Raw genomic sequence first — 19,763 nt, 5'->3', positions numbered from 1 at the left:
CCCAGGGCTGCAGGGCACGGAGCGGGCACTGGCAGGCAGTGTGGAGTCACCCACAGACTGACCGTGAGTGTCCAGTCCAACCATGTCAAAAGTGCAGGCCATTTAGCCAGCTGTTAACACCCGCTCCACACCAGCTACGGCTGGGGTCTGGGGTGTTCAGTGCAGGAGCTCAGTTTTCAGCAGCTGGGTTCCCCTTCAGGTTCTTTCACCCCCGCAGCCTGGGCACACAAACCCAGGGTGGTAGACTCCTTAGGGAACAGGACCACGGGGCTGACAACGGCCCCATGCCAAGGGAGGCCCACACACGTTCTCAGTCCCAGCTCCCTCCCAACTCCATTATGCAGAAGCAAGAAAGAAAAGGCCAACACAGAAGCAGCACCATCATCCTCCAGGAACAGGGCCACCCAGACAGGCCCAGCGGTCCTCGCGGGAGCCACTCTCCTGGTTGGAAATGTCCCAGCAGGCTCACGTGCCCAAGCGCCCCGCCTCCTCCCTACACCAGGGTCCTCCACACATCCAGCCCGCATTTCCCAGAGGCCATACAACACCCCCAAGGGACAGGGGCCCACAGCCCAGGGGTGGGGCAGCCAGGAGTCTAAACATCCTGGCCTCAATTTCCTGCTCTGGGAAGTGCACTGTGGAGGGACCAGGGGCAGGAGTCAGGATGGGGAGCCGGTCCCTGCTCTCCAGACCAGGACTGTTTAACTTGCAGGGACAGCGGAGGTCAGACGCATCCCCCGCCACGCGTTTGCAGGAAAAGTCAGTGTTCTCAGCTCAGCGAAGGGCCACAGAGCTCAACAGCACAGGGAGAGAAATATCAGGGCCATTACAGGCGGTGAAGAGGTCACTGCGCACGGCGGGCAGCGGGGTGCAGCTTGCTCCTGAACACCGACTTCGTTAGCTGTGAGTCACTCTTGCAGGCTGCAGCCCTGCACCACCACGCTGGGCTCATTAGCATACCCCAGGGTTGGGTGTCAGCCAGAGAAAGCAGGGAGAGTGCCAGCAAGGAGGCCTGCGTCGTGGCACAGCAGCTCAGGCCACTGCCTGCAATGTTGGCATCCCATACGGATGCCGGTTCAAGTCCCGGCTGCTCCACTTCCGATCCAGCTCCCTGTTAATGCCCCCTGGAAAGAGCAGCAAAAGGCTGCCATGTGGCTCCTCCACCCACATGGGAGACTGGGAAGAAGCTCAGGACCCTGGCTCCTGGCAGATGGAAGATCTCTCTCCTCTCTGTCTCCCTCTCTCTCTAACTCTGCCTTTCAAATAAATAAATAGAAATCTTAAAAAAAAAAAAAAAAAAAAAAAAAAAAAACAACGCAGGGCTGCTTCATCCATTTCCCCCCACTGCCACTACCCAGAGGTTCCCAGACTGCAGGACACAGAAGCCGGCAGGGCAGATTCTCTGCGCGAGGCTGTGGGGCTGCGACACAACAGGCAGACGGCAGTTTATCCAGCAATGCTGCAAGTGAAACAAACAGGTCTGCTGGGACTCTTCACAATGAAAACCAGAAATAACCCAGAGACTCATTAACAGGGGCGGCTTAAATACATCAACTCAGCTATTTATAGAACGAGTCCACTTTGCTTTTACACCTGTGTAAGCTGTACGTACTACGGACGGTTCCTTGGTGTGTGCAGAGGGTTAAAAATCTCTGCATTCAATACACGTAGCTCAATGTACACACATACCAGTACCAGATCTTTGTAATTGTGAAGAAAAATCTAGAAAGGCAGACTAATTGCTGGCCCCGGTTACCAACTGGCATGAACTTGGCAGACCAGGACTCACAAAATGAGGAACTTCTAAGTATATTTTGATCAAGGTTTTTTTTTTTTTTAATTTCTAACTTTACCCTGTTCCTCTGATATTTAAAAATACTAATATATATTTTTATAAAGAAATCTGATAATTCAACATAAGATAATTCTCCATAAAAGCAGAAGTTCAACAACAGAGAAGACAAAAAATCACTCCAAAGCCTGCAATAGGTGACATTCTCTTCCCCTCTCCCTCTGTGAATGTTTGTTTATTTTTCTTTATTTGAAAGGAACAGAGACAGAGAAAGATGGTGCATCTGCTGGTTCATTCCCCTATGGCCACACAGCTGAGGCTGGCCCAGGGTGAGGCCAGGAGCCAGGAGCTCCATCCGAGTTTCCCACACAGATGGGTAGGGGCCCAAGCACTTGGGCCACCTTCCACTGCCTTCCCAGACACAACAGCAGGAAGCTGGTTTGCAAACAGAACACCCAGGACTTGAACTCACTTCCATATGGGATGCCAGTGTCACAAGCCAGGGCTTAACCTGCTGTACCACAACAAAGACCCCGTCTCCTTCCTCTCTTGAAAATATAACAGTGGGGCCCGGCAATGCGGCATGGTAGGCTGGGCCTCCGCCTATAGCACCGGCATCCCATATGGGCACTGGTTTGAGTCCCAGCTGCTCCACTGCCGATCCAGCTCCCTGCTCAGCCTGGGAAAGCAGCTGACAATGGCCCAAGTGCTTGGGCCCTGCACCCTTGTAGGAGCTCCACAAGAAGCTCTTGGCTCCTGGGTTCGGATCACCCCAGCTCCAGCAGTTGTGGCCACTTGGGAAGTGAACCAGCAGATGGAAGATCTCTGTCTCCCTTGCTCTGTATGTAACTCTACCTCTCAAATAAACAAATCTTAAAAAATGCAATAGTGTTGGGGCTGGCATTGTGCTTAGCAGGTAAAGCCACCACCTGCAAGGCAGACATGCCACTGGGTGCCGGTTCACATCCCAGATGCTCCACTTCTGATCGGCTCCCTACTAATGGCTGGGAAAGCAGTAGAAAATGGCCCAAATGCTTGGGACCCTGCACCTATGTGGAAGACCTGGGAGAAGCTCCTGGCTCCTAATTTCAGCCTGGCCCAGGCCTGGCTGTTGCAGCCACCTGGGGAGTGAACCACAGGATGGAAGATCTCTCTCTCTGTCCCCCTCCCTCCCTTCCTCTCTCTATCCATCTTTTCCTCTCTCTATAACTCTGACTTTGAAACAAACAATAAATCTTTTAAAAAATGCAACTGTGGAACACTTCAGAACAGTTCTACCTATAGAATAAAGGTTTATGCCTCCTCCTGTATCACACCCCCTCTTCACCCTCCAAAATCTATAGCTCCCCTAAATGCAAGGCTCTCTCCAATACTAGAGGGTGTGTGAGAGAGAGAAACCAACCAAAACCAAACCCCAATCTGGCCACTAGAGGGAGAACACCACCCAGCAAACCAGGTCCTGCCTTCACTTCAGAGGAAAACATTGCCACAGATGGAGGCACGAGTTGGCTCCGAAAGTGCTTGTTAAGGCTAAAAGCCCACAAGCAGTAGCCAGCGTGGTTCAGCCTCTGTGGCTTGCCTAATATGTCCTGAAGCTAAGGGCTTCACTAATAAATATAAAATTACAGATGCGAATGTGGCTCCCACAGCAGCGAGGCCCCCACCCCGGCTGATCCGATGATTTCCAGATGTTCTGAAGCAGAGGCAGACGCTGGCTGGGAAGCTGCCCTGCCACAGCATCTGCACAAACAGCGCCGGTGCTGAGCCCGCCACAGAGCTGGGAGCGGCGAGGAAGAAAGGGGCCTCGTCTCGCCAAGACCCGCAGCTTGCGCTCTCCAAAGCAGTGCGCCCGTGCCCGTGGCCCCCACCGCGGGCCCTGCAGGCTCCACACCACCTCTCCAGCCTCTGTCAGCTGTGGACGGAGCCCAGGGCCAGCATGCTGACAGCGCAGCTGCTGACCCACCTTACTCCAGTGGATGAGTGGCCACTCGTCCAGGCCCTGTCCCACCAAAAGGCAGAAAGAATCCGTGTCTTTAGGGCACAGAACCATTTTGGAAACAGAGGTGGGTTGGGGCCAGAGCTGTGGCATAGCAAGTAAAGCCACTGCCTGCAGCACCCGCATCCCATATGGGCACCAGTTCGATTCCCAGCTACTGCACTTCCAATACAGCTCCCTGCTATGGCCTGGGAAAGCAGCAGAGGATGGCCCAAGTGCTTGGGCCCCTGTACTCGTGTGGGAGACCCAGAAGAAGCTCCTGGCTCCAGATCGGTACAGCTCCAGCCATTGCAGCCATTTGGGGAGTGAGCCAGCAGATGGAAGACCTCTCTCTCTCTCTCTCTCTGCCTCTGCCTCTCTGTAACTCTACCTTTAAAATAAATAAATAAATCTTTAAAAATAAATAAGTAAAACCGAGGTGGGACATACTGGGGAGGGGAGGAGGGTGGTAAATACACGCCTTTGGAAAACACAGACTTCACCTGGAGCACCCCATTAGCACACCGTGCCTCGGCATCGACCTCGGCCCCACGGACAGCACTCAGTGCAGGGCAAAGGTTCACACGCTCTCGTCCCACACAGAAGCCTCCATAGAAATTTCCAAGTCTGAAGACTAAACCAGCTTAGGAACTCTCCCCGAGACAGCCTGGCTGCAGAGCCCATGCAGCTGTCTGCCCGTCACTCCTGCCCTGTGTTGTCCTCCAGACCATCATCTCCTGCCCCAGAAGTCTCCCCTTGCAACCCACCCCTTCCCACCCCAAACAGAAGTCATGAGATTGGTGCAAGTCCTGACTGGGCCACATCACCTGGGCCCCGAGCAAACACCAGGACCTACTTTTCTGAGTGCCTGTTGGGAATTCCGACCAAAAATATCCAAATCCCCGCAGATTGCTCCGCAAGCTGGACCAGACAGCATCCACCAGGCATCCAGCACAGCTCCTGGCACCTGTCGGGAGCCCAAGATGCTGGCTGGAAGGCCAGCCGGCCAGGAGACAGAAGGGGCAGGCCACAGCTCCCAGCCCCTGCCAACAGGGCCTGCAGCAGACAGGCAACGCGGTGACGCTCTCACCTCTCTCCCTGGCTCTGTTCCACAGCCACCATGAGGTGGCAGGTCCCACACTGGTCAGCAAACCTTGCCCAGTGTGGGCCTCGTACTCATGGGACCCTGCAGGGAGTCCTTCCATTCAGACTGATTTCAGCTACCGGATCGCTGAGCACAGCCCGGGCACAGTCATCCCGCACAGGCCTGGGTCCGCCATCGCCGCCTCCATTAAAGTCTGATGACTCAAGCAGGGCCCTGGGTCCGAGCCCATCTCCAGGGCTTCCTCTCTGACCATTCCAGGCTGAGCAGCTTCGCGTCAGCTCTTGGTCCTGGGTCCGAGCCCATCTCCAGGGCTTCCTCTCTGACCATTCCGAGGTGACCAGCTTCGCGTCAGCTCTTGGTCCTGGGTCCAAGCCCATCTCCAGGGCTTCCTCTCTCTGACCATTCCAGCCTGACCAGCTTCGCCTCAGCTCTTGGTCCTGGGTCCGAGCCCATCTCCAGGGCTTCCTCTCTCTGACCATTCCAGGCTGACCAGCTTCGCCTCAGCTCTTGGTCCTGGGTCCAAGCCCATCTCCAGGGCTTCCTCTCTCTGACCATTCCAGGCTGACCAGCTTCGCCTCAGCTCTTGGTGGGTCTTCCTAGCTAAAGGGAAAGAAATTCACCTGTGCAGCTAGCAGTCCTCGCTAGCTTCTAGCTTCCTAGAAGTGCTCTCTTTTGGTTCTTGTGGTCACCTGAACCCACCTCTCCTCGACTGGCCCCAAGACGTGCGCAGGGGCCGCTTCTCTTGAGACAGACTCGGGCACTCTCAGATCTGGCTTTTCTCCTGGGCCACCAACTCGCAAGTTTCTTGATGTCAGGAACCCTGTAACCCCACAGAAGTAAGTAAGGACCCCCAAGAACCTTTGTAATCTAGAGACATTTGACACACTAACAATGAAGCCAGAGGAGTTCTTAAAATATAAAAATAAACAAGGTCACAGCCTGTGAGCCACCGGGCTACTTAGCATGCAGTCACTGGAAATTCACTGTACACTCATGAGACGCAAGAACAGAAAAGGCAAATGGGCGGGCCCTGGCCTGGAGGTTAAGACATCTGTACCCGACACGGGCATACCTGGGCTTGGTTCCAAACTCCAGCCCCTGACTCCAGCTTCCTGTTACCACAGACTCTGGCAGGCAGCAGTGATGGCCCAAGTGGCTGAGTTCCTACCACCCACACGGGTAGATCTGGATTGAGTTCCCCGCTGCCAGCTGCCAGCTTTAGCCTGGCTCATTACTGAACGAGCAGACAGGCGCTCTGTGTCTCAAATACATATTTTTTAAAGGCAAATAACTTTGCTGTAAGATAAACAGTTCTGAATCACAGACCCCCTGGGAGGGAGCTCTAGACCCTGGGGCAGGGGGTGGGGGGCAGGGGAAGTCCGCAGACCACACTTTGAGAACCCGAGCTTGATCAAGTCCACTTCACCAACCCTGCGAGTCCTGTCTGACAAACCCTAAACCACCTCCCTTTGGATATCCTCTTGGTTTTTAACTCTGGTAACTTAGGAAGTTGGACCAATAGCCTCAGAGACGGCCTGAATGAGGAGGAGGATGCTGGCCATGGTTGTTTTTTACTATGTTTGACATGGGGTCAAGGTCATGCTTTATATGGCCTCTTTGCTTTTTCTTGGTAGTTCACTTTGATCTCTGTCCCAGACCTGCAACTTCAAGGCAGAACCTGCATTGGCAGCGTGGGAACAAGCGCCACGGCAGCACCCACCCAAGCACCCAGACTTCCTTCCTGCATTGTCTCCAGGCGTTACCGTCACCCCCACGTCACCTCAGACGGCACCACAGCCCAAAGTGAGACGGCGGTGGTGTAGGGCCAGGGTCCCAGACCTCCGCATGCCAAGCTGCTGAGCTGCCAACCATGGCAGGACCGAACACAGCACATTTAAAGGTGAACAAATACAATCTTACTTGGCAAGCGCCTGGGGCACAGAAAGATTGTCGATCTGGACAAAGCAGCCAACCAGGGCTCTCCCCACAGGCGCCGGAGTGGCCGCGGGCACACTTCCCATCAGCACCACCTGCCAGGAGGGGCTTCTCCCCTTTCCCCGAGAGGCTGTGAGCCCGGTGCTCTCCACCCAAGCGTGGGCTCTGGCTTCCAACGTTACCCTGCCGGGCGGCCAAACTGACATGTTGAGAAAAGCTGGGTCTAATCAGCTGTCCACCTCCTTCGGTCAAGGAAACAAGGACTCTTCAGACATGGCCAGAGCCCAGAGCAAGCCCACCCGGCCTCCGACTCCATGCTGTGGGCCCAGCCAGCCAGCTCGCCGTGAAGACTGTGGAGCCGACAACCATGTCGGGGCAGATTCGAATCTGATCTGGGGCTGAAGAATGCCCCCCTTGGTGCCAAGCCTTTGAACTTTCCAGTCATTATTGGGGCAAGTTTCATTCTCTCATTTCACAGCCTACCTGAGAACTGCCCATAAAGATTTTGCTTTATCAAAAAGTAATTAAACTCTCCTCTAATGGTCTGCACACAGAGGAGAGGGGGAAAGGTCTCCTTGCAGTTAGCTATTTCCAGGGTGCTTTGCACTTGCAGAACAGCAAGCCTATAAAACCAGGATCCGCTCTGGGGACGTTTGTATTCCAGAGAGTGAAGTTTTAATAATAAAGTGAAACTAACCTGCAAGAAACCAACACTTCCGCTGAGCTCCCATGTTGATCTGCAAACTCAAGGTCATGAACACGGCTATCCCTGGCCCTGCAGACACCACCCCGGGCTGTCCAGGACAGGCCATGGACAGGAGGGGACAGCCGTCTCAAGGGGCACTGCTGGGTGAGCCAGTGCCCTCCCTCACATCTGCCCACTTCTTCCTAGCACGCTACGTGCCATTCTCCAGACACAAACTCCTGACATTCTGTGCTCCATCAAAGGAAGAACCTTCATAATCTGGGTTACAAAGTGGCACCGCACAGGCTGCAGAAGCCATTCATGAGGGCTTCGCAGAGTTTGCTTTCTAACTCTGAAATGGATGCAAATATTAAAAGCTCCAAAGACCGCTCACCAAAACGCAAATATCTGCCCCCTGCTGGAAGCTGTATGACCGTGCAGCCGTGGCTGACATTTCTGGAGGGCATGGGCAAGCACAGATCAGTGACAGCCCCTTTAGAAAGAGCCTGGCGGGGCCAGCACTGTGGCGTAGTGGGTTAAACTGCCGCCTGCAGCACCATCATCCCACATGGCCACCAGTTCCAGTCCCAGAGGCTCCACCTCCAATCCAGCTCCCTGCTAATGCTCTTGGGAAAGCAGTGGAGGGTGGTCTAAGTGCTTGGGCCCTGCACCCGCATGGGAGACCTGGAAGAAGCTCCTGGCTCCTGGCTTAGGTCTGGCCCAGCCCCAGCATTTGTGGCCATTTGGGGAGTGAACCAGTAGATGTGGATTTCTGTCTCTGTCTCTCTGACTTATAAACCATTTAGTTTTTAAGAATTCTATTTGCCACTTGTAAAACAAGGATGGAAACACCATCTAATTAGAAAAGGTGGTTAATAAGAAGCCCAGAATCCTAGGATCCCACAGATGCAAAGCTATCGCAATATTTCTCGTCTCCAATGGCTCGCTTAGTAAAGACGTTCCCTGGACAACGGAACTTCCCAGTGCGCTGTCCTGCGCCTCCCACCCAACATTTGCATAACAAATGTGCCTTCCATTTCTGTTTTCCTGAAGAGTCACATGAACAACTAGGAAACTTCATCCAGGAAGCAGGGAGGGTAGACGGCAAGGAGAGAAGAAAAACAAGTCTGTATGACAAGGGCCTGCACTCCAGAGTAAGCCACAGGCTGAGCCACACATGGCTTGAGGCTTCTTTGCAGTGCCACGAGTCCCAAGAGGGAAATGTCATTCCTGATTACCACCTCCACCTCTGGCCCCTTCTCATCATGCTTAAAGGCATCAAGAAAGAGGGTACGCCTGCGTGCCACTCAAGCAGATGTGCATGTGCCCCAGTGACAAAGAGAGACTGGCCCAGATTCAGGACCAAACCAATGCCAACAACAAAGCTCAGACTCTCTCCCCACTTCCATGGGGCAGGAAACAAGAGCAGGAAGTCAACCCCACTCCCGATACAACAGGAAGAACAAAACAACAAGGGTTTTAGTCCTGGAACCAGTGCACCAGCTAGACAGTCCGTCCTGCTTCTAGTGCGTCTTCAATGCAGAAGGAGCTCACAATTAGCAAACAAAGGTGGAGGGCAGGGGCAGAGGCGACCTAGGGAGTGTTTCCAACACTCCGCCCCGACTCCCCTGTCTCTGCCCTGACTCCCCTGTCTCTGCCCTGACTCCCCGACTCCCCGGGAGTTTTATTTTTTGTGTGCAATGTTGCAGAAGGAAAGGTTTTTCAGGAACATTGTCTTTAGCATTGAAACCAAAAATCCTTGCATTGTCATTTTGCTCATACTTAGTCTGCAGTGAAGAGCTTGTTTCAAATGCCAGTATTATATGCTGCTTAAGTGCAATTTCAAAGACTATGTCCAAAAACACTCAAAAATATTGACGTCGTGTAAGGCTAATTAACAAGAGAATTCAAAATATACACCCTGTAAATATAACAACATAAAAAGTATACGCAGGTGGGAGGTAAACAGTAAAAAATAAAGAAGAAGAAACTGCACTGGAGTCCTGGTGACTTTAAAAATAAAATACCTCATTTCCTACATTAGCTATTTCCTGCAAATATTTGTTTCTTTCTTCTGCCTAGGATTAATCATCAACTGGTGGCAGTTTGCAGAGAAACATTTTATACCCACAAAGTGATTTACCCCCCCTGGCTAAACAGGCTCCACGACTGCGCTCCAGGACAGAGGCTCTAAAACACCAGGAGGCGGTGTGCACAGATGCAGCCAAGGGTCACCCACTACTCACGGACAAGGGAGGGCGGGAGCAGCCAGCGCGCGGGACCCCGGTGTGGCAGATACCAGTTTATTCAGCACAGTGCATGATTCAGGGCTCAGGATGCCCCAGAGCCACCAAGACTCCCCACTTCTCTATCACAAAACACAGCGAAGCTAAGGGTTCCTCTCCCCCGTCTGGAATTGTGCACACATCTCACTCAGCGAAGGCTTGGGGGTGAGGGGAACACAGGGCTGCCAGCCACCCCTGGACCAAAGGCACTTAACGTCAGAGACAGAGCACAGCCGAGGCCCGGGACGCCGCCAGCACGCCGTCACCGGCCATGAGGGACTCACCGTGAGGACGTGAGGTTCGCTGCTTTCCCCGGGAGGACACCGCGCAGCAGGAACAGAAAGCGTGCGTCGGCCCCTCCCTTCCGGAAAACAGCACAGCGCCGAGCTCTGACTTTCTGTGACTGCTATCACCCACATTCAACCAGGGGAACAACGGCCGAAAATAACCTGGCGTAAGCTCTCACTACGCAGTCACCATCGAAGCTGATTGCACTCACAGAATCTAAGAGCTGCAGAGCCTTGGAAGCCAGCTTCCATCCCCCCCATTCGATGGATGAGGGCCCCAAGGCCCAAGAGGACAGGTGCCGGGCCCCAGGCTCCCACCACCCCTTGTTCAGGGTTCCCTGTACTCCCCTTTCTCCCTAAAAGACTCAAAAGTAAAACAGGGCTGTGGTGTCCAAAGACAGGCCACACACGAAGCACGTGCACTTTCGCGGGTCAGCGAGTGGGTCTGTAAGACAGTTCCTTTGGCCGCTGGGCAGGTGTGTGGCCCACCTCGGGGTGGGACTACTTGGCACAAATCGTATGGAGTTCTGAAGGAAGCTGAGCACAGCTTGGTCCCGACGTCTTGGACTCAGGAAGGCTCTCCTTGGCTGTCAGTCCGTGCTGGGCAGACGGTCAGCCGCACAGCGGAATCCCAGATTCGAGGCGGAGCTGTCGGGTGTGTTCTGGCTCCGGGCGGCGCAGCGGTACCTGTAGCAATAGGACTTCGCAGAGAGAACAGGAAAGGTGAGTGCTCGGGGCCTCCAGCCAGGGGCCTGCGCGCGCAGGGCCTGTGCTGAGTCCCCATAGGCGGGAAGCCGCCGCTGCCTGCAGACGCCTGGCACACAGCCTGCCCTCATGACACTGGACGTGGAGGGGGCATGAGGGGCAGTGCGCTCAAGAGTTAACCACGCGCTACCCAGCATCCTTCGTCTTGCCAGTGTAACACAGATGCAGCACAGAGATGCCTGTGCCAGCGTGACTTGGAACAGCGCGGAAGAACAATGCAATGACCCATGACTACAGAAGTCTGGCACATGCATTTGACGGAAGAGCAGACAACCATCGAAAGTCACGTCCTTACATGACGCTCATGATGTAGGCAATCCTCATGCTCGAACATCAGATGGAAGCGTTAGCGTACAAAACTGTGCATGTCGTGTGACCCCCGTCCAGCTAGCTGCACAGCTCCCCTCCACACAGCAGTTACCCTGGAGCAGCAGGCTTTCAAACTTCCCACACTCAGGAGGCAGTAACTACTGACATTCCACCAAGCATGAAGATAAAGAGCAACCGAGAAAGTACCGAGAACATTAAGCTATCATTTAATATCCAACACACTGGCAGAAATTAAACAGCAAGCTTAGCAACACAAAGTGCAGCACAGGCTGTGTAAAACCACAGCTCTCTTTTAAAACTGGTCTCCTGTGCCTTTGGAGCCTAAATCACAGTAAGCAAGAAGCCACACATTGTGGTTTGTTTTATATCTGTGTAGTTTTTAAACAACAGGGACAGTGTGCCCATGAACACAAACACAAGCAAGGAGCAGCCGGTTCACCCCAGGCACTGCCATCTGCCATTTCATTTGACTGGAACAGCCCAGAGGAACTAAAAGCCACCCAATATCACCTAGCTGGTAAAGGGGGCTTCCCAGCTTCCAGAAAGAACCACACATGGCACTCCTGTGGCCTGGGACTGATCTCTGATCCAAAACAATGGAGGACGACAATGCACGAGTCCCCCTGCACACGGTGAGCAGACTCTGAGAGGGCTCAACAGAACCCCACAGAACCCCGGGCCCTGCCGGCTGGCGACACACACTGCACAGACTCGTGCTGAGTAACGCTGGAATTCACGAAGAGATAACTTGGGGGTGGGGGAAGGCTAGGTCAGCACGCAAGAGTTGTGTTTTTTTTTTTTTTTAAAGTTATTATTCTCTTGTCTCTCACAAAACTCAAATGCTTCTGAAGCTCATGAAAATCAAATCTAAAGTTAACATGGAAACTGCCAGGCGCATTTCCACCATAATACACAGACACAGCGCTTTGCCTTCAATGGACAATGAAACAGCAGCAATCGATTTTCTCATTTTCTCTGTAGCCAGAGAGCACTAGGATGTATTACCATTCCTGGGGTAGGCAGAGGGAAGATGAGTAAACAATGTGCTTGAAACAATGCAACACTGGGGACGGCACTGTGGCTCACGGTTAATCCTCCACCTGCGGCACTGACATCCCATGGGCGCCGGGTTCTAGTCCCGATTGTTCCTCTTCCAGGCCAGTTCTCTGCTGTGGCCCAGGAGTGCAGTGGAGGATGGCCCAAGTGCTTGGGCCCTGCACCCATATGGGAGACCAGGAAGAAGCACCTGGCTCCTGGCTTCGGATCGGCGCAGCACGCTGGCCGTGGTAGCCATTTCGGGGGTGACCCAACAGAAGGAAGACATTTCTCTCTGTCTCTCTCTCTTACTGTCTAACTCTACCTGTCAAATAAATAAAAATTTTAAAAATTTAAAAAAATAAATAATACAACACTGATGGCACCTGCTCCCAGGCGTGATGCACACGCAACGGACACTCTAGCAGGTGACCCTGCAGGAAGACATGGCAGAGACCCTGCTCCACAGGGGTGATGGGAACAACCAGCTTTGCTAGTTCTAGAAGCAATGCCGTGGCCTGCCCAGGCCCCCGTGCAAACCACGCCCGTGAGGTGAACTCCACACTGCAGCAGGTTCAAGTTCGGGAGAGGCCAGTCGGCCAGGCGCCTTTGACATTCTTGTCCCATGATTGTGCTGCACGGGACGAGACACAGGCAAGTGTGTGTGCACACAGGGAGGAGGATGGATCTAAGCCTGGGCCTGTCTGTCTGTGCAGAGACCACAGGCTGGTGGAGCAAACAGTGACACATCCATCAGCTCCGGAACATGCTAGGGTCGAACAATTCTAAGCTTCGTAGAATTCAGGTGAAGAAAGTGTCACTGGTAGAATGCCAGTCTTCAGGAATGAATTCTGGGAGAGTAGACCTTGACCTTTGACCTGGGAGGGTGTGCACAATGATGGCAGTGGTTAGGGAGAGCTGCTTTAAAGGCCTGCTCCTGGCCGCACACCCGGAGACTCAGGTTCCACAGAGCTGGGGTGGGGTCCAAGAACCTGCATTTCCAACAAGCGTGCTGGCACTGCTGATGCCGTGAGCCCGTGGGCCACACTCCGAGAAGCACCGATCTACAGGAGCCAGAAACTAAGCAGGAAGGAGTACTAGCAGGGAAAACAGTGACCTCAGAGGCATGAAAATGGAAAAATCCAGCCAAGTTCAGAGGACAGCAAGACCACAGCCTGACCATGTCAGAGCCTGGCTTTGTTTATTCATTAAACACATGAGCTCTTACAATATGAGAGATGCTATTTTAGGCACGAGGGATATGGTCAGGCAAGACAAATAAAGCACCTGTTATCAGGGAGCTGGCATTCAACAGGGAGTAGTCAGCCAAGAAATAAACCACTTCCGGCCACAGCCATCTGAAGGAAGCACAGGACTGAGAAAGGGGTACGGGGGCTCCTTCCGACAGAGCAGTCTGGGAAAGAGGAGACCTGTGAGCCGAGCAGCTCCAGGGCGTGGAGATGAGAATCCCAGGGAAAAGCCGTGGCAGGAGACTGGGTGGGCTCTAGAATGGTCAAGGACAAGAAGCAGGAAGCGTGGGTGGGTCAGAAGGGTGGAGTCGCATTACAGTCTGCTGGGCAGAGGGGCTGGGGCTTGACACAGATGCACCAGCAATAAGCAAACATTTGTTAAACTGCTCACCAGAAAGGGCAAACCCAGGACTCCTAAGCTCTTTGGCCTTGGGCAAAGGCTCTCTGAATCTGTTCCTTCACGGACAGAGTGGATCTATAAAGGAATGACATTCAAACCCTTCTCTTCGTCTTTAAGTTAAGAAGTGGAGAACTGGACACTCTGTGACTGTAACTTTTACTAAACACAACATCCCAATCCCGAGGGCTAACTGGGCTCTCTCAGGCTACCCCGTTGGTTAGGCTGCTTCCTTCTAACACAACAAAAGCACAGTCAGCCTGAAAAGTTCACGCTGGACTGCAGGGACTCGTGGCAGCCTGGGCCAGCATCTGAACACGGACACAGCTTTGCTACATAACCAGGACCTCCAAGGGTCCTCTGCTGATACTACACAGGGCTGACATTACCAACGGTACCTGTCTGCATGCCACAAAGCCCAGGGTGGAGCAAGTCCGCTGAACCACTGGTACCTGCCCCCAGCATGGTGTTGAGAAGGATCCTGCAACCCTAACAGGGGAGGGCACGAGACCCATGATACAGAAGAGACAGTGATCACTGCCATGTTTGAAAACCCTGGTCAATACAGGTACACAAAACGGTCTGGCAGGATACAATCTACAGGGTTTTTCGGAAAGCAGGATGAGTTGGCTCACAGATAGGATGACACTCAGGAACCTGCATCCCGTATCAGAGTTCCTGGGTTCAAGTCCTGGCTCCACTTCCAATCCAGCTTCCTGCTGATGCACACCCTGGGAGGCAGCAGGTGAGGGCTCAGTGCTTGGGTCTGTGACACCCAGAGTGAATTCCTGGCTCCTGGCTTCAGCCTGGCCCAGCACTGGCTGCTGTGAGCACTTGTGGGGTGAAACCAGTGGAAGGAAGATCTATCAAGTCACCTATCTACCTGTCTACATCTGCTTCTGTCTCTCCTCATCTCTCTACCTTTCAAACACAATTTTTAAAAAATAAACCTTTTAAACAGAAAGTGTGATTAATGGTTTTATTTTCATCTTTATTATTTCTAAATTTTCTGGAATGAAAACGTTTTGTTTCTGCAACAACAGAGAGTTGTTGATCTTCATTAGATCTTAGCAATCCCTGAGACCTCCCCCGAAACAAAGACGAAGAACTGAACTGTAGAAGCAGGTCTCACCACGGAAGTGAGCAAGGAGAGCAGTCAGCTCCCACCATTGCTCCATTCACTCAGCAAACATTTATTAACAGGCCGTTCATTTTAAATTCCAATAATGGGCACCTAATGGAGCACGTAATTAAAGAGGTAAATGGCCTGGTTATGAATGTCCTCGTTGCTCTTTTTTTCCAATTCTACTTTTAGCACCGAAAGTGGTTCTTAAGGACGTAAGGTCTTTGGGTGGCTGAAAAATGGGTCACACTGCTAATGAAGAACAGGGGGAGTGGAAAGTACCTGTTTTAGCCCTGTTTCATCAAAACGGCTAATTACTGCGTGAAACTGAGCTCAGGATCTGTGCTGAGAATGCAGCCCTGGGCTCATGAGCACTCCATTCCAGAAATGACGTCCAGCTGTGGGGTTCTGAAATCAAACGGGACAGCAATGTGGTTTTTCAAAAGGGGGTCTTGCAGTGATAAAAGGTAATCGTAACTCACACAGTGGGAATCACACAGCAGAACACAGATCCGCTGGTTTCCCATCCTCTGCTCCTGCCTCTGACACCAGACCAACAACTCGACCTGGTGGGAGGGGAGCACGTCCTCCAGGCTGCAGAGTGGACTAGGACTCCACGGGGATTAATCCCACAGCAGCAACGGACACAACGGATACCTTCGAATATTTACTACAGCAGCTGGTCTAGGAGCTTCTTGTGCACTGACTCACTGAAGCCTCCCAACAGTCCTGTGCAGAAGGCTGCTGTCAGAATCCGCATTGTGCACACGCAGGGTGTTCCCAAAGCCCCTGAGGTCACTGAGTTCACTGTGGGGGACGCAGGACTCCTGCCCCTGCCACCCCAGCCCAAGGCGACTCTGACCCGGACACTGCACTGCCTCATGGCCTCCCTTCCAGACCATCTCCCCAGGCAACTGAACTTTGGACGGACTTCAACAGAACCATGACCTATCATCAGAATTCACTGCAGCCACACCAACCAGCCTGGCCCAGGACCAAAACTAAGGCATTGGGACCGGCACTGTGGCACGGCAGGTTAAAGCCCTTGCTTGCAGCACCAGCATCCCATATGGGTGTCAGTTCAAGTCCCAGCTGCTCCATTTCCGATCCAGCTCTCTGCTTTGGCCTTGGAAAGCAATAGAAGATGGCCCAAGTACTTGGGCCCCTGCACCCACGTAGGAGACCTGGAGGAAGCTCCTGACTCCTGGCTTCGGATCAGCACAGCTCTGGCTGTTGCGGCCAACTGGGGAGTGAACCATCGGATGAAGATACCGCTCTCTCTCTCTGTGTAACTCTTTCAAATAAATAAATATTTTTTAAAAAAGTAATAGGTAATAAGCCAAAAGAAAGAAAATAAAGTGTTAAAAGTTACTTAGGCCAAAAGAAGACAGTATCAGAGAAAAGAACAGACCAAACAGGAAAACTAATACCAAAACAGGAAGGTGACACACTTAAACTCAACCATGTCAATAATTACATTAAATATAAATTATCTACATATTCAATGAAAAGGCAGAGATTATGTCAATAAATTCAAATATTCAGACAAAATGGACAAAAAGACACAAATGATCAGAGCTTATTCAAGAAGAAACAGATAACCTGTATAGTCTTACATCTATTCAATACATTAAATTATAGTTATAGCTTCAGGCTCAAATGCCACTACCAGGAAATTCTGTCAAACATTTCAGGAAGAAATAATGCTAATTTTATGTGAGCTTTTGCAGAAAACGGATGGTGAGGCAATGTTTCCCAACCCAGTGTACGAAGACAGCAATACTGATACCAAATGTGGGGAGCAATCCGGACTGGACTAAGTTACTGGAATTAAGACTTATTCTATGCATCTGCTCTCCCACAATATGGCGCTGGGAGAGAAGTAAACAGCTTCCGCACAGCTGCCTCCAGTTCAACTAATAAACTGTAGGACTTGCTCCTGATTGGAGGAGAGCAGCGTACTCGGCGTGTGGGCAGCCGAGTTAGGATTGGCGGAGGAGGACTATAAAGGAGGAGAGAGACGGCATGCACCAGGAACATCTATGGGGAACATCTAAGGGAACCCGTGCAGCCCCCGAGAGAGCCGGCCGGCGGTGTGCCGCTCCCCTGCGGAAGTGGGGAATGCGGCCAGGGGGAACCGCCCTTCCACGGAGGTGGAAGGGATAGTAGCCAACCCGGGAAGAACCAGCAGCAAACCCGGGGAGGGCCGAGCAGACGAAAGAACAGCGCAGGGTCCTGTGTCGTTCCTCCACGAAGAGGGGGAGCAACATAATGGTGCCGTGACTCGGATATGAAGCCTAGGCAGGGTTCAGTGTCGCTCCTCCACGAAAACAGGGAGCGACATAGTGGTGCCGTGACTCGGATATGAAGCCTAGGCAGGGCTTAGTGTCGTTCCTCCACGAAGAGGGGGAGCGACATAATGGTGCCGTGACTCGGATAGGAAACCTAGCTCGGATAGGAAACCTAGCTCGGATAGGAAACGTGACTCGGATAGGAAACTTAGGAGGGAAGAAACGGGAAGAAGTGGAAATTACCGGAGAGAGAGACTAGCAAACAGCCTAGGGAAAAGCCGGACGAAAAGGGTGCCGGAAGAAGCTGTTGAAAGCCTAGGCATAGATTCGGATACGGACTACGGGGGGAAGCTGGGAGAAATCTCTAAGGTTGAAAGCGAAAGTGAAAGCTAGAACAAACAGACTCGGACGCAGACTGTGGGGAGAGGCCAGGAGAAATGAGGGAGGAATATCGTTGGAGGAAAGTTTGGGGAAACATACCGGGTAGAGAAAAATGTTAGGGAAAATGAAGCCGCGAGTGCAGGCCGAGGCGGATACGAAAGCCACTTTGGGATTCTCAAGTTAGCCCGGGAATAGGGGGCGAAAAGTTGAAACCAGAAGCTGAAACGGAAGCCAGATCGTGGGGCGGAGACGTATGCTGGGTTGAATTCGCCAGGCTAGCCCGGGGAACTTAGATTGAATGCTAGTGGCGGACACGTAAGCTACGCTGTGTTACTTGCGGAAGCCGCCGCGTGCAGAGAGAGCACAGGGCGTGAATAGATAGGGAACGGGGCTGGCGTGAGGCCGTGGTGCAGACGCGAAGGGCGTGGAGACCGCGGAGCGCGCGAAGCCAAGCCGCGCAAAGCCGGGAAGCTGCGCAGATGAAAGAGGCGCGGGCTGAAGCGGCTCAGCCGGGAAGCCGCCGAGAAGTAGCCTCGGGGCGGGCAGCGGGAAGCTGCAGGGATAAGAGAAATAGAAGTTTAGAAGCAAAGTGAGAGAAATAGGAATGCTGGAAGACAGAAGTAAAATGGGAGAAATAGGAATGCCCGGAGATAGAGAAATAGAGAAATAGAAAGGCCTCCCTACAACACTGCAATGTGAGAGCTTGGATTCGGTCTGCCTGATTAAGTGAGGCGATGAGCACGATGAGCACCTGGGCGGCTAGCAGCTTATGCGCCGCAGGTCACCGAAGACAGGCACGAATTAACATCAGTAAGGCCTCCCCACAAAAAGGCAATGAGAAGGCTTGGATTCGGTTTGCCTGATAGAGCTTGTAAGCCCCTGCAGGCAGAGCAGAGCATGCGCTGCGGGGCACCGAACACAGGCACGCATCAGCGCCTAAAAACCTCCTCACAATGGCGAAGAGAGGACCCGGATTCGGTTTGCCTGATTGATAGGACTTGTAAGAGCCTGTGGCAACTCTAGCAAGTAGAGCAGAGTGTGTGCCGCGGGACACCGAAGACAGGCGCGTATCAACGCCAAAAATAAAAAGAAAGGGGGATCTGTGGGGAGCAATCCGGACTGGACTAAGTTACTGGAATTAAGACTTATTCTATGCATCTGCTCTCCCACAATATGGCGCTGGGAGAGAAGTAAACAGCTTCCGCACAGCTGCCTCCAGTTCAACTAATAAACTGTAGGACTTGCTCCTGATTGGAGGAGAGCAGCGTACTCGGCGTGTGGGCAGCCGAGTTAGGATTGGCGGAGGAGGACTATAAAGGAGGAGAGAGACGGCATGCACCAGGAACATCTATGGGGAACATCTAAGGGAACCCGTGCAGCCCCCGAGAGAGCCGGCCGGCGGTGTGCCGCTCCCCTGCGGAAGTGGGGAATGCGGCCAGGGGGAACTGCCCTTCCACGGAGGTGGAAGGGATAGTAGCCAACCCGGGAAGAACCAGCAGCAAACCCGGGGAGGGCCGAGCAGACGAAAGAACAGCGCAGGGTCCTGTGTCGTTCCTCCACGAAGAGGGGGAGCGACACCAAATGTAGAAAAAGATATTCTAAGAAAAGAAAGAGACCAACACAGATGCAACAATGCTCAGCATTTCAGCAAATCAACTTCAAAGTATACAAAATGGGGTAACACATCATGACTAAGTGGTACATATTACAGAAAGGCAAGGATGGTTTAATATTTGAAAATAAATCAGTGTAACTCACCATGCTAACAAACTGAAAAAGAAAACCTCTTCATCATCTCAACCAATCCAGAGAAAAATTCTAACAAAATCCATGTCTATTGCTGTTAAAAAAAAAACTCCTTAAAAACTAGGAACAGAAGGAGCTTCCTCAAGCTGACAAAAGCATCTACAGAAAAGTGACAGCTAATCTATCTAACTATGAAAAACCAGATAAATGTTTATCCCCTAAGATCAAGAATGAAGTACAAGGTACCCCTCCTACTCGAGGAATCCTGGAGTTTCTAGCCAATGCCACACAGCAAGAAAAATATCACAAAACACATTCTGATTAAAGAAGAAGTGAAGTTGTCTATATTCACAAATCATGATTTCTCATGAAGAAAATGTG

General features: G+C 52.4%; 1 protein-coding gene across 5 annotated transcripts in view; it reads right to left on the bottom strand.

The window, feature by feature from the left end:
- Nucleotides 1–19,763, bottom strand: part of SUMF1 (sulfatase modifying factor 1) — a 91,352-nt gene that overhangs the window by 6,849 nt on the left and 64,740 nt on the right. Inside the window, exon 9 of one of the 5 annotated variants that reach the window (XM_017350181.3) lies at nucleotides 9,782–10,765. The exons of 3 other annotated variants lie outside the window; for them this stretch is intronic. In XM_017350181.3, coding sequence (XP_017205670.2) covers nucleotides 10,655–10,765 — 111 coding nt within the window. In that variant the 3' untranslated portion in view covers nucleotides 9,782–10,654. Of the gene's footprint in view, nucleotides 1–9,781; nucleotides 10,766–15,245; nucleotides 15,373–19,763 lie in introns of those variants that run through there. One more of the 5 variants, XM_051831917.2, reaches the window with a different exon arrangement.

Source organism: Oryctolagus cuniculus, chromosome 10 (assembly GCF_964237555.1).
Source record: "Oryctolagus cuniculus chromosome 10, mOryCun1.1, whole genome shotgun sequence".
Taxonomy (NCBI): domain Eukaryota; kingdom Metazoa; phylum Chordata; class Mammalia; order Lagomorpha; family Leporidae; genus Oryctolagus; species Oryctolagus cuniculus.
The sequence above is the reverse complement of the archived record's forward strand: the minus strand, read 5'-3'. Positions and strand labels throughout refer to the sequence as shown.